General features: G+C 41.3%; 1 protein-coding gene across 1 annotated transcript; it reads left to right on the top strand.

Moving 5' to 3' along the window:
- Positions 1-526: 526 nt before the first annotated feature.
- snx1a (sorting nexin 1a) lies at positions 527-12388 on the top strand. Its single transcript, XM_017706761.2, has 15 exons — positions 527-690; positions 2124-2856; positions 3373-3509; positions 4575-4641; positions 5113-5156; positions 5338-5479; positions 6025-6103; positions 6241-6316; positions 6432-6545; positions 7545-7638; positions 8494-8699; positions 8971-9114; positions 9798-9878; positions 10245-10316; positions 10445-12388. Exons 1-15 carry the CDS (start codon positions 568-570, stop codon positions 10493-10495), a joined length of 2163 nt encoding a protein of 720 aa, XP_017562250.1. The 5' UTR covers positions 527-567; the 3' UTR covers positions 10496-12388.
- Positions 12389-13786: the final 1398 nt, after the last annotated feature.

The raw sequence follows: 13786 nt of genomic DNA, 5'->3' as shown, positions 1-13786 counted from the left end.
AGCTCCTAAATTCATCTAGCACTCCTGATCCAGGTAATGAAGGACTTTAGAGGCATCTGTTTTGAGAGCCAGGTGTGTGTTGGATCTGAACTTTGCAGGGTGATAAATCCCCAGGACCAGGGTGTGAGCACACTTGATTTAATGTAAATCTTATATATTTTTCTTCCTGTCACTCTAAACATGAAAAGGTCGAGATTTCACCAGGAAGAACTTCTGTAGTTAGTAAGCTGGGTCAAAGCAGTATCAAAGTGAAATGTTGTCTATGTCTGTATAAAAAAACAAGAGGCTGTAACTGTAACTGCAGCATGTGTGGCAACTAAAATAATAACCACTCGAATAATATGATGTGAAAACCGAAAACCGTACTATTTCTCACTTCCCTCTGATCTCCTATACTCAGAAACTCTGCGTCCAGCGGCCCCTGTGACTCTGTGACTGGAGCAGGCCGATGCAGCAGCAGTTCCGGCCGGCAGGCGGCGCTCTCCCCTGTGAGTGATTTTTCCCGTCTTTACCAAAGTTTTTATGCGTCCTCCTCCTCCTCGCCTGTCTACTGCAGACTGAGTGAAGATGGCGGCCAGTTCAGAGCGGAGTCCCCCTCCCTTCCCCGAGTCAGAGGAGCAGGAACTGGAGCACGACTTAGAGGAGGATGAGGAGGACAGCGAGGAAGGCGCTGATATTTTCACAGGCGGTGTGAGTACCGTGCGGGGTGGCTGAGAGAGAGCCGTGCTGCTTCGGATCAGGCCGGGCATACGGAGCTGTAACGTTAGCTGAGGCTCTAAACTTCAAGCTCGAACTCCTCTCCCTCTCTCTGTTTGTCTCTCTGTCTCTCTCTCTCTCTCTCTTCCTGCTACACTCCACTTTCACTGTTGCTAACGCTGCCTGCTAACCGAAGAAACCCCCCAACAGCGGCTAAGCTAGCAACGGACGAGAGCCGCTCCGTCGCTCTGTGTTTGTAATGTCACTCACAGCAGCGCCAGGGAAGAGCCGTGTGCCTCACATTTCCTCAAACGGACTTCGTCGTTAGTTTAGCTAGCTGTGACTGTGGCAGTGGCGTGGTGTTTTTTAAGAGATTGAATTAAAGAATACCGAGCTGGCTAGCTGATAAGGTAGCTAAACTAACTAACTCACTCACTCCTGTACTCCCACTTGCTTTAGCTGGCTTGCAAGACGAGCCTTGGAAATGTACTCAGAAGTCTGTTGCTGTTGGACAGCGCGCTTGGCTCTCTGTTGGACCCAAAGAGGGACCCTGTTGCTGGCTAACTAAGTTACCGCCGTCAGTTTTAGTGGCCTTTTTTGGCTCTGCAGATTACAAACGCCATCATTTGTAGGATTTGTAGGAATGTGACCCTGGCAGTGCAAACAGTCTCCTGTTTATCATGGCCAGAGGTCCCGAAGCTGAGCAACTGGTTGCCCCATATTTGCTTTTCTTTGTAAATCACTTATGAACTCGAATTATCCCTTCATCATTCCAGGCCTGTTGCTTTGGCTTTACTTCGAGTCTGTACTGCGTGCAACAGATGACCAGTAGCGCAGTCCAGATGTGAGTTATGCTGAGCAGTCAGAGATTTCTCAGAAGTCAGTGACTTATGAAGAAAACAGTGTGTACAATTTCATGTTCAGCAAAATGCATTTCCCTTCCGTCTTCTCAAGTAGTACTGCAAGCCCGTTGCCAGTTGAGTGACTCAGTACCTGGGCGTAGTGGTTTGCAGAGGCGGCCGTATAAATGAGTGGCCAAAGTTCTCTGGTCATGTCCACAGTGCTGGTGAAACTGGCTGAGGCCCGGGTCATGTGAGCTTCAGATGTGCTCACACGCTACAACTGCTGGTTTTCATTCAGGAAGAGCCCGGATAGTTGAAATACGATGTGCGGCTTAGCCAGGAGTGTTGAAATGACTTACTAATTGTAGTTTATGCAGCTTTTGTTTTGGGGTTTCCTGTAAGCTCTGCTAAGTGTGTGTTAGACGTATATGTCTTGTGATACTTTTAAATCATGTTTTCTTATTCTTGTGAATCCTCATTTGATTAAAGTCCATATTAGACTTAGTAGTTTGAGAACAATAGTACAAAAGCGATGGATTATCATTTTTGGCCATTTTAAATTAAGACACGGACTGTTTCCTACAGACACTCTCTGATTCTGCGATGGACCCTCCACTTCCTGTGAGCTCCAGTGAGCCTCCTAAAGACATCTTCAGTGAACCCCCAGCAGATACCTTCAAGGACCCACTAAATAAGACGAGTGCTGAGAAGGCAGCGAGTGGAGGGCTCAGTAAAGCTCAGGCTGCTGTCCCTGTGAAAGTGGCTGCCGATGAGGAGCTGGATGATCTGTTCAGTGATTCTTTAGGTGAGTCTGGAGCTGCACCAGTGACTGATGCAAAAATTGCACCCTTACTGGACCTTGGTGAGGAACCACAAAAGAGCGATGTTATCAAGAAGGGTGCAGGGAAGGATGACGCCAGTACTGAGGTCCTCAGTGCACCTCAAAATGACGTCATCAAAAAGGACATTTTTGAAGAGCCTCCGAAAGGTGCTGCTAAAGACCTGCCCACTGACATTAAAGATGGCAATGCTGCTGGAAAGAAACCAGCAAGCACTGACCTGTTTGGTGATGATGATGATGAGGACCTGTTTAAGGAGCCCCTGGGAGCTATGACTAAGAAACCACAAGGATCGCTCTTCACCGAGGCGAAATCGGAGGCCAAGGCAGCCCGACCTGAGCAATCTAATAGTGCTGCAGCTGATCTTTTCACTGAGGAGGCCTTCACAGTCACACCTGTTGTTGCTGCTGCAAAGTCCAGCGTGAACACCAGCTCAAAGACCAATGGATTACACTCTGATGAAGAAGATCTGTTTGCAGGTATGCAGTCATGGTAGCCTTTTAATTAAGTGACTTTGGCACATTGAGCTTGTGCTCCTTTTTAACTTAGGATTGCTTTTCTAATCCTTTCTTCTTGTGCTTATAGATGATTGTGGTGTGTATGTGTGTGGAATAAGGCGGAAAGTGATTGTACAGCCCCTTCTGTAGAGGTTGTAAAGGAAATGCAGCTTCAGCATGTTTCTTAGAGTTCAGGAAGAGCAGGAGAAACTTCCTCCACATTGACCTGGCCCTCACTGTGCTGATGAAAGCATTTAGCTCCAAAGAATGTGTGTATGGGTGCATGAACCTTGGGGTCCTATAGGAAGTAGGCATAAGACTTGCTGGTGTTGTTATTACATGAGATGGTGTTATTTGCTTTGTGTTTCTCAGTAGTGTTACTCTCTTTCCTTTTATGTTGGAGAAGGTCTGCTGCATTCTGCTTCCAGGGAACTGAGGCATTTGAATTTTCAAAAATCCTTCTCCTTTTCTTTCCCTTTCCCTCTCCCTCCTACTCAGAGGCCACGGTTGAGCTGTCACTGGACAGTCCTCATAATGACCGAAGGAAGAGAGAAGCAGCAAAGCCCTCAGCACCAGCTCCCTCTCTTTCGGCCTCAGCCAGCACTTCCAAACCTCAGCCTAAAACACTGGAAGAGGTATGAACTCCAGACCAACCCACCTCTCATAATGGCACCCAGAGCATGGTGTGAGATTAGATTCCACTTAAACATATATTGGCTTAACCAGAGAGTTGATCTAGGATACTTTTTCTCACTTTCTGTTCAAGCACAACACATGCAGACATGCACAAATGCTGATAGTGATGCTATACTGACATGTAAAGAAAGGTGAAAAATCACTTACCTAGATGTAGCTGATAAGCCAAAACATGATCTTACTTTAGTTCACCTCTAGAGCTACACGATTAACATTGCTAATAAGCCCTAGAAGTCAATAGTCACAAACACTTTCTTTAAATACATCACCAGAAATTCTTTCAGCCCACTCAAACCAGATCCAGGTCTTCGACTTTGAAACAAAACTTCACATTTAGCTAAACGGAGTGGACATACATTTGAAACAACAACCTCCTGTTTGAGTGCATGTACGTTATGCAGGCATATGGACCCTGCAGATGTACATTTGTGATTTCTGTTGTTTCTAATTATAAATAATTATTAATGTTGAATTTCCAAACTGGACATATGTTTAAAAGTATTAACAATGCTACTTGCGAATGCAGCCTGCCATCTGTATGTCCATGTGATGTATATGAATGGGGAGTTTGGCACAACATATGGTGAATAAAGTGGCTGCCTGCGATGTGAAGTTACATGGTGAAGTTTTGTTTTTTTGTGTAGTAAGACAAGCTGTGCAATCTTAACTGTTTGAGCTGGTCGAGAGAAATTTTGTGAATAGTTTTTTTATGAAGGAAAAAAAAAGAAAAGAAATTTGAGTGACTTTTGACTTTCATTTGTTAGCAATGTTAGTCTCGTAGTGTCGGCACTAAAGACGCAAAATTTGGGTTGTTTTGGCTGATGGACTAAGGGTAACAGGAAAAACTGCATGAGTTACATGTTTAGCCAAACCATTCCTTTAGTTGTTTCACAGTAGAAACTTTTTGTAAAGGGCTATTTTGATCTTTCATAAATTGGATTACCAATTGTGTTTTTCTCTCCCTCTCCCTTCTTGTACACGCTCTTCCATTACTCACACTACAGCTGGAGGAGGAGGAGAAAGAGGACACATTTGATTTGAACATTTCAGTCACAAACCCAGAGAAAGTTGGTAAGTCCACCGCCAACCGTTCCTCTTGGCTTACCTCTAAGGAAATGATTTGCATAAACACAGTGTCAGAGCCACACATGACAGTAAGCTATTTTTGACAGTTGACCCTTTGGTGCGTGAAAGGAAATATAAACATTAACCTGTGGACAGTTTAATTGTTTGATTTATGTCACTGCAACACAATGGTCAACAGAAACTCTGAGTACATGCCACTTCCTCTTTTTGCCTTATGGCAGCTAGTTTATATTTCTGTTGTCCATCCCTCTGAGGATGAAAGTAGGCCACTGTTGTTGAGCTGTTATGTCTTCTTGTTTCCTCTATAGTATTGGTCATATCTATTACAGTGACCTTTTATGAGTGTGTTAATCTGTAGTAGATAAGTCCATGGACCCTTTAGTAGTGTAACTGTGTCAGAGTAGTTCTGATATGTGTTTAGTTTTAGATTTACTCACTGTGGCCCCCTCCTTGCAGGTGATGGTATGAACGCCTATATGGCCTACAAAGTCTCAACGCAGGTATTTTCCTTTGCATGTTTTTTTTTTCAAGCATGTTACATTAATGCACTTGTGCCTGTTGTGTTCTTTTCACATGATGGTTTCATGTAGACTGCAGACAATCCAAGCTGTATGTTGTCTGCTCTTAGACTGCGCTGCATATACATGTCACTCCAATGCTGCCTCTGCTTCTCTCACACAGACGTCGCTGTCCATGTTCCGCAGTAAGCAGTTCACAGTGCGTAGGCGCTTCAGTGATTTCCTTGGTCTGTATGAGAAGCTCTCTGAGAAACATGCACAGAATGGATATATTGTGCCCCCACCGCCAGAGAAGAGCATTCTGGGTAAGGACTTTTTTAAGGGGAACTTTTGAATTAAGATGCAACAGATTCTGTAATTATGTCTGTTAAAGGGCCATATCATAAACTTCATTTACTCACTTAAACATGTAAACATTAAAATTAAATAAACAGAATGTTCACCCACCTGTCCATATATAGAAACTAGGTTGCAAAAGCAGTGCATTTTGAATTCATTGTTTTTGTGGTGTCACAAAAAAACAAATGCATTAACATATATCCAGCGGTATATATAGCCTAAACAGTAGTTTAGCCCTGCCCATTCACACATAATTTTGGAGTGGAATGCTTTTTGAAGTTACAAGAGAGGGCAGCCAATCAGAACGGAGCATTTACAAATATCAGTCTTGAGTACAGTCACAAAATTAGCCTGCTTGATTACTAAGGAATAAAGAGAAGTTCTAAAAGTCTATGGTTACCTTTCTGAAAACCATGCAAATGTCACAAGTGAATCTCAGGGGGAAAAATTAAATGCGGGCTTTTCATGGTCAGTTTCAATTTGACCCTAGATATATGTCTATTTTGAATAGGAATGACGAAAGTGAAGGTTGGTAAAGAAGACCCCTCATCAGCCGAGTTTGTTGAAAGGAGGAGAGCTGCTCTAGAAAGGTCATTCACGGAGCAATTTTTTTTTAAACCAATAATTTTTTTTCTTTGAATAAAAATAGAGATTGATGTTTATCAAATTGATGGGCAAATATGCTTATGTATGTTACTTGTACGTGTCTCTTTCATGTGGTTCTTAGGTACCTCCACAGAGTCGTGTCACATCCGTCTCTGCTGCAGGACCCAGATGTGAGAGAGTTTTTAGAGAAAGAGGAGGTAATTCTCTCCCTGATATTGCTAAATATCTCTGAAATGCCTTAAAGCAAGAGGGTTAAAAGGTTTATGTGAGGCCTTACTGTAATGGTGTGTGTGTTTGTGTGTGTTCTGTTAGTTACCCAGAGCAGTTAGTACACAAGCCCTGAGCGGAGCTGGATTCCTCAAAATGATCAACAAGGCAACAGATGCAGTGAGCAAGATGACGATCAAAATGAACGAATCGGATGTTGTAAGTAATGCTGTCTGCATCTCACAGAGAACTTATTGTAGACTCCTTCGTTCACACACATGGTTATCTGAAGAACGTTTTCAAAAATCTCTGTCTACACGAATGTAAAAATGACTCAAAAGCACTCGCATAAGCATGCCAGCCCAAAAGGGATTATAAACCCAGATAAATTACGACTATACATGTCACACAACATATAGATGATGACAAAGTGACTGCATCATGCTGCAGTCACAATAGGCTTGTTTGACTTGCGACATGCAGGCCGTCAGACCTCTATAATTTGATATTTAAGGTCCAGTTTCTGCCAAGAAAGTCAAAACTTGAAAAAGTAGAAAAACCCTTGGGGATGTTTATGTTGCCATGGTTGTGCTACAGGAAACATTCAAGGTCCTGATCAAGCAGATAAATTTTCTAGTATTGGTAATGGTGGTGTATATTTTTTCTCTCCACATCTGGCTTTGTTTATTGATCACAAAATCAGATAAATGATCACAGGATCTTAGTCACAAATCATTAGAATCATTGAGATGTGTGTAATGTTTATAATCAAGCTTACACCATGTTCAGAAGTACTGATCGCTGTAGATCCTGATGCCTCAGCATGACACTAATGAAAAAGGAATGCTATATTTAGCTAAAAGCATGTTATCAGCCTCCAAATTGCAGAGCAGACAGGAACAGCCCAGTTGTCAGCTGTATTTTCGACAGAGTTCTGCATGCTCAATAAATGAAAATGGCAACAACCACACATGCAAGTCAAGAGCGTGAAATCAGCGTTTTTGAAAAGCTGTGTTTTGCCGGTCCACTTGAAAATGCTGAAACTGAGTTAAGTTTACATCGCCTCTTATCAGTTATCATCGGATTTTGGTTTTGGTACATTTTTAAGGGTATGAGTAGATGAGCGCAGTATCAGGCCGATACCTGATACCAGTATTGGTGCATCCCTAATTATAAGTGATTGTGTGTGTTAATATGTATATGTGTGTGTGTTTTCAGTGGTTTGAAGAGAAGCTACAGGAGGTTGAAAGTGAGGATCAGCAGCTAAGGAAGCTGCATGCCATGGTGGAGTCTCTTGTCAACCACAGGAAAGGTAGTTGTGACTTCTTTTTCATTTCAGGTATCTTTACAGGGTTGTGAGTAGGCTTGTGATATCAGTTTGGGCAGGATATTGTCAGCAATTTCACAATATGATACCGGTCACAATACAAGCAGCACCTTACAAAGCAATAGGTTGACCAAACCCTTTGGGTCACTCATAACCTTAAAATAAAAAAAAATAATAAAAAATACAGTAATAATGAATAAATCAATAAGCTTGGGGAGATTGATCATGACACTTGTCTATTAATAATTAGCTAAAATATTTATGATTAGTTTTAAACAGGAGCTAGAGAGCTGGTCAGAGCACAGACAGGCAGATAAGTCAACTCTTTGTGCTTTTAATCACCAAGGCCATAGTCAGTATTTGGACACTTGCATGTGTGAGAGCATTTGTTGCTGCAGAACAATCAGTGAACAAGAAAAATGTTCAACACGTGTCACAGCTCACATACATTACAGTGGCATTAGTTTTGTTTTTTTTTTTTTAAACAGTGCTACAAAACGAGTCAGCTCTACAAGTATGTATTGTGTCTGTAAGTACACTGGTGAACGACTCAATCTAAATGGGCTCCTCCAGCAGCCAGTGAAAACTGAGAGTGCGAAAGAAGATACAGCAAGTAAACAAGGAAGAATGAAGACGTGTAGCAAAGCTTTTTAGTGAATTGCGTTAAAGGCGCAAGTGCAATGTATTCATACACTTATCACCTCAAGTTTAATCCTCAGTATGTTTTGCCATATTGTTATTTTGAACACAGCCCTAATATAAGTGCTTACTCATATGCTCAGCATCACTGATTTGAATAGTGAAAAGAAGTGCTAACTAACGTGTGTTGTTTGGTTACAGAATTGTCTGTGAATACAGCCATGTTTGCTAAGAGTGTGGCGATGTTGGGGAGCTCAGAGGATAACACTGCACTCTCCAGAGCTCTGTCCCAGCTGGCTGAGGTGGAAGATCGCATTGAACAGCTTCATCAGGACCAGGCCTCTAATGACTTCTTTATCTTTGCTGAGCTCCTTGCTGACTACATACGCCTGCTAGGGGCTGTCAGGGTATGGAGACTCGTACATACCAAAATACACACCTAAGTTCATTTAAAATGGACTATAAAATGTCTATGAACTTTATATTCACATCGACAGACATCTTGTCCCAGATTTACAATCTGTGAATTTTAGCCCTTTGCAGCCAAACCCTTTTTTTTAGTGCTTTCTGAGAGCTGGTCATGGGTGGCTGTCATAGGACATAAAATAGGTCTGTGGTCCAGAAACTGACCTAGTTTTCTCTAGCCCAAACCATGTGTGTGCATGTGTGCCTGTCCAGGCTTGCTTTGACCAGAGGATGAAGGCGTGGCAGCGATGGCAGGACGCTCAAAACATGCTGCAGAAAAAGAGAGAGACAGAGGCTAAGCTACTCTGGGCCAACAAACCAGACAAACTGCAGCAGGCCAAGGACGAAATTGTTGAGGTAACGCTGAACCAAAGGACAAACCACACACAACACAGCTGGGATGTCTAGAACAGTCATCTGGTTTTGTGTTTTATAGAGACAAGGGTAGATTTACTGAAAAAGCAGTCAGCAGTAACTTTTCATCTTTTTTTTTTTTTTTTAAAACCTGATTACTGAGCATAACCAACATTTTAATTTTCAGTTAACATTTTTTGTACTGTGCTCTGCTTGTTGAACTCTGCAGAGTTTGTTTCACTTTAGGGAGGAATTTGACCTAAAAAAAGTGCCTAAATTGTTGAGCTGTCAGACTTCTGTTCAAATCTTGTCCACTTTCAAAATTAACCAATACCACTTACCTTGTTTTACCCATCCTGCCCAAAAAGCACATGAATCGTGTTCATTTACTCATAAATGAAGTAAGAAAATCACTCGCCCCAAATAGTTCAATTTGATTGATAGTACTCCTCGCTCTTCAATTTTTTTTTTTCCAAACTGTGAAGAGTTTGCATGAGTGGTTCCTTGAGTCTACATGTGTGCTAACATTGAAACACCCTCAGTGCTATGATGCAAGATTTACATCAAGGACTGTAATAACAGGAGCATATCCAGTTTATCATACATACCTTCATTCATACATGCTACCTTGAGTGTACATGAATCACTAGAGAGTCTGATGTGATTATTGGATTTTTTTGTTGCAGTGGGAGGCCAAGGTCAGTCAGTATGAAAGAGAGTTTGAAAGGGTTTCTGCCACCGTACGCAAAGAAGTCATCAGGTTTGAGGTAGGCATGCAGCATGACTGTGTATGAGTGTGTGTTTATATATGCTAGTAGGGGTGCATGATGAGATCAGATTCAGTCAGTATCGAAATTGGAAATGATCAAACTTTAGATTATAAGCATTTGTAGGCTTATAGTAATAAATGCTACATTTTCCCATAATGCTAAGCTAGGTATCATTAGTGCTAAATTTTGCTGTTTATAGTTACTTTTAGATTTATTTATGTATCGGCATCTGCAGATATGTCCTTGAAAAATATCAGATATCGGCATCAGCTCACAATTCCAGTGTTGTTGCATCCCTGTATGCTTGTTAGCTGTAATTACAGATGATGAGGTGATGGTTGTACTTGGGCTTTTTTGTAACAGAAAGAGAAATCTCGGGATTTCAAGAAGCAGATTATTCGCTATCTTGAGTCTCTGCTACAATCACAACAACAGGTAAGATTGTCTAAAAAGTTGTTGGATGTGTATGTCTGATGTGCTATTTTGAAGATATTACTTGTTGGTTGCTGTGAATAAATGTGTGTAAATCATTATTATTGTTGTTCTTTCTTCCTCTTCTCTAGCTGATAAAGTACTGGGAGGCGTTTTTGCCGGAGGCGAAAGCAATCGCATGAGTGTGACCCCACACAGATAAACACACATACACAGGCCTGCTTAAGACTGTGCTTAAGAGTCTGCCTTTTCTATACACTTTACCTCTTGCCTATAAACCAAGAGAAGAGATGCGTTACAAAGGGAAAGAGAGAAACAATCGATAATTGTGGGTTTATTTGTTTTTTAATTAATCACCAGAAACTTACAGCTCTTTACTCTAACAGTTGTATTAATAATTGTATATTTTTCATTTAACCTCCACCTATATTTTCTTATTGACAAAGCTATTGCTAGGGGATGTACATGCATGGTGATGGGGTGGGTGTTGTCTTCCTCATGTGTATGCAAATTTATTTTTGTTTTGGTTTTGTTTTTATGTTGGTGTTCAGAGATAGTAGGTGCCATTAGTGTGAATAGTATTCACACCACACAGAGGGAGGCATGTTGCACTCTTGATATTTGACTCATCAGCAGTGCTAATCGTTTACAGCAGGGGGCCCTCTCCTTCCACACATGCACTTAACTAGGTTTCTCTTCCATTCTGTTTTCCCTGATAAGAGAGAGCTGCCAATGAGAGGGCGCTTGCTTGCAGTTTGATGAACTGGGCCACTGTGAGCGTCTGCTCAACATTTAAGAATGATTCAGTGAAGTGATTCCAAGGAGTGGGAGGTTACATATTAGGAAATGTGTAGTTGCTTAAAATGAAAGTGCAAGTAAAGACAAGACAACACCGGTTTCTCAGAACAAGGTGGATCCCGTCTGTTTACTTGGGATGATGAGAGGATGGTGAAATGCTGCATCACTCTTTTACTGGATGTCACATTTGTCAGCTAATCAGAGTCCCACAAGAGTGACCATGGATTCTACATTGCTGTGCATCTGCTTACCAAAATGGAATGCTTATGAGAAAAGCATCTACTGTAATACCACTTTTGTGGGTCCCTCATTTAGTTTTTCATGTTAGCAGTCCTCCGTTTTTTTTGTTTTTCACTTAGTCCAGTACCTACAATATTGCCTACATTAGAACCCAAATATCAACATCTAATGGCTTTTACCTGATCATACAGGTGACATTCCACACTTTGGCGGTCATATTTGGGAGCTAAACATGATTCACATAGGCTGCACTTAAACTTCATTTATTAGTTATGCAGTTAAATCTTCAAACTACAAACGTTACAGCTGTCAGTTTAACCGAAGTTGTTGCGCAGTATGTTTTGAAAGAGAAGCATTGAGGTTAAAACGTGTTTGAGCACTTAAACTGCCAGCAAGTGATTGACTGGAGTTCCCTGGCTGTGGCATCTCCATTATACTGTCTCTGCTTTACATGAAGTGTCGTAAAATCAAACGTTCCTCCTAAAAACTGGGATTGTAGGCAGAGTTCAGTTTTTTAAAATGTCATCTGTTCTTTTAAACACAGACGTGTGCTTCTTTATGGCCACCATTTGTATAGTTTATGCCAACAATTATTGAAACTTTTTTTCTTGCATCACTTTTTTTGATAATCATGGTATTTGTTGTTTTATCTCTGTACCTGTGATAATTAATCATGGTGTTCGACGGTCATCAGATTTCCCCAGATGCTGCTGAGCTTTCAGCTGACCTTGTTTTTGATAATTGTCTCCTTCCAGTGGTTCATAAAGTGGGTTGGGATTTTTTTTTTTTTCCTTGTTTCAGGCTTGTGTCTCCAGATAGTAGTGTCAGAAATGCATGAAGGGGGACCCTTATGGACCACAATCTAAGGGTCCTTCTCATGAGTCTGGCATGATAGTCCCTTTAACTGCCATAAATGATCAGAAAGACATTTTCTTTATTAGACTGTATTTTTTTTTTTTTAATCTTCCAGCCAAGCCAGTAGATATTGTTTAAGCGCACCTTCTGTTGGGCAACACAATAAAGATAGTTTTAAAGGATACTGTAGTTCTCTGTCTGCTTGGACTGTGTTTCCTGCTCAGATGTTACCATTCAGAAGTTTATAGTTATAAACAAAAAGTGTACAGTTTACAGTTGTAGAATTAAATAACAAAAACATATATACACTATGGACAAAAGTATTGGGACACAGCTGCAGGAGCTTTTATGACATTCCTTTTTATATTCGTAGGCATTAATATGGAGTTTGACTCCCTACAACAGCTTCCACTGTGGTGAGAAGCTTTCTACAAGATTGTGGAGTATGTGCGAATTTTTGCCCATTCATCCAGAAGAGTATTTGTGAGGTCAGATACTGATGTTGGACGAGAGGGCCTGGCCTGTTCTAGTTAAATCTAAAGATATTAGATGGAGTTGAGGTCAGGGCTCAGTGCAGGCCAGTCAAGTTCTTGCACACTAGATTTCTTTCAGTCATGCTGAAACAGAAAAGGGCCATATCCCAAATTTTCCCTCGAAGTTGGAAGCATGCAATTGCTGAAGCATGCTTAATGCTGAAGCATTGAGATTTCCCTTCACTGGAACTACAGGGTCTAGAACAACTGCTGAAAAACAACCCCATAGCATTATCCCTCCTCCACCAAACTTTGCAGCAGTCAGAGAGGTAATGATCTCCAGGCATTTGCTGAATCCAGACACATGCTTCAGACTGCCAGATTGAGAAGTGTGATTCGTCACTCCACAATGTGTTTTCTGCACTATGCACATCCCCCGGACTGTGGAATGTCTGAGGGAAGACATTTTCACGAACTGACTTGTTGCAATGGTGGTGTCCTATTACAGTACCACGTAGTGAGCTCTTTAGAATGATGTTCTTTCACAAATGTTTGTAAAGGCAGACTGCAATGGCTAGGTGCTTGATTTTACACAGAGGTGGCAATGGGACTGAATGAAACACTTAAGTTCAATGATTAAGAGGTGTGTCTCAATACTTTTGTCAATAGTGTGTGTGTGTGTGTGCTCTTCACAACTATCGTTGGTTATAATTTTAATTTTGCATTTAAAGTATTAACAAAAATCTAACCTTTGGCAGAGCAAGATCATGAGTGCATCAGACACAGCGTTGTAGTGTCACTGCTAGGTTGAACATGGTCCACCCAAAAATAGCCAGTCAAGGGCTGCCCTTGAGTCAGAAACTGACTATTAATGAAGGGCTAGACAGATGACTAAAACAAACTGTATATAACAGGCTACAGTTTCTAAACATCAGCAAGGTAGGGGTTTCTAATAAAGTGTCCAGTAAAAGTATGCAGTTAATATGCAGAACTGAAACACTTTCAGTTAGCTCTTGTTCCTCTATGTGACAAGGGAATGTTCCACTTCACTGTGAAGAGGGAACTGATCCTGGGATCCTTCTCTTTCAATATGTGCAATTTAAAAAA

This window comes from Pygocentrus nattereri, chromosome 11 (assembly GCF_015220715.1).
Source record: "Pygocentrus nattereri isolate fPygNat1 chromosome 11, fPygNat1.pri, whole genome shotgun sequence".
NCBI lineage: Eukaryota > Metazoa > Chordata > Actinopteri > Characiformes > Serrasalmidae > Pygocentrus > Pygocentrus nattereri.
Note: the sequence above shows the minus strand (reverse complement) of the source record. Positions and strands in the feature narration are given on the sequence as shown.

Excerpts from the sequence above, each read along its gene's own strand:
- snx1a (XM_017706761.2), top strand. The coding sequence starts at position 568 with ATGGCGGCCAGTTCAGAGCGGAGTCCCCCTCCCTTCCCCGAGTCAGAG. Across the intron at positions 691-2,123 it reads CTGATATTTTCACAGGCGGT|ACACTCTCTGATTCTGCGAT; the intron begins GTGAGTACCGTG and ends TGTTTCCTACAG. Across the intron at positions 8,700-8,970 it reads GCCTGCTAGGGGCTGTCAGG|GCTTGCTTTGACCAGAGGAT; the intron begins GTATGGAGACTC and ends GTGCCTGTCCAG.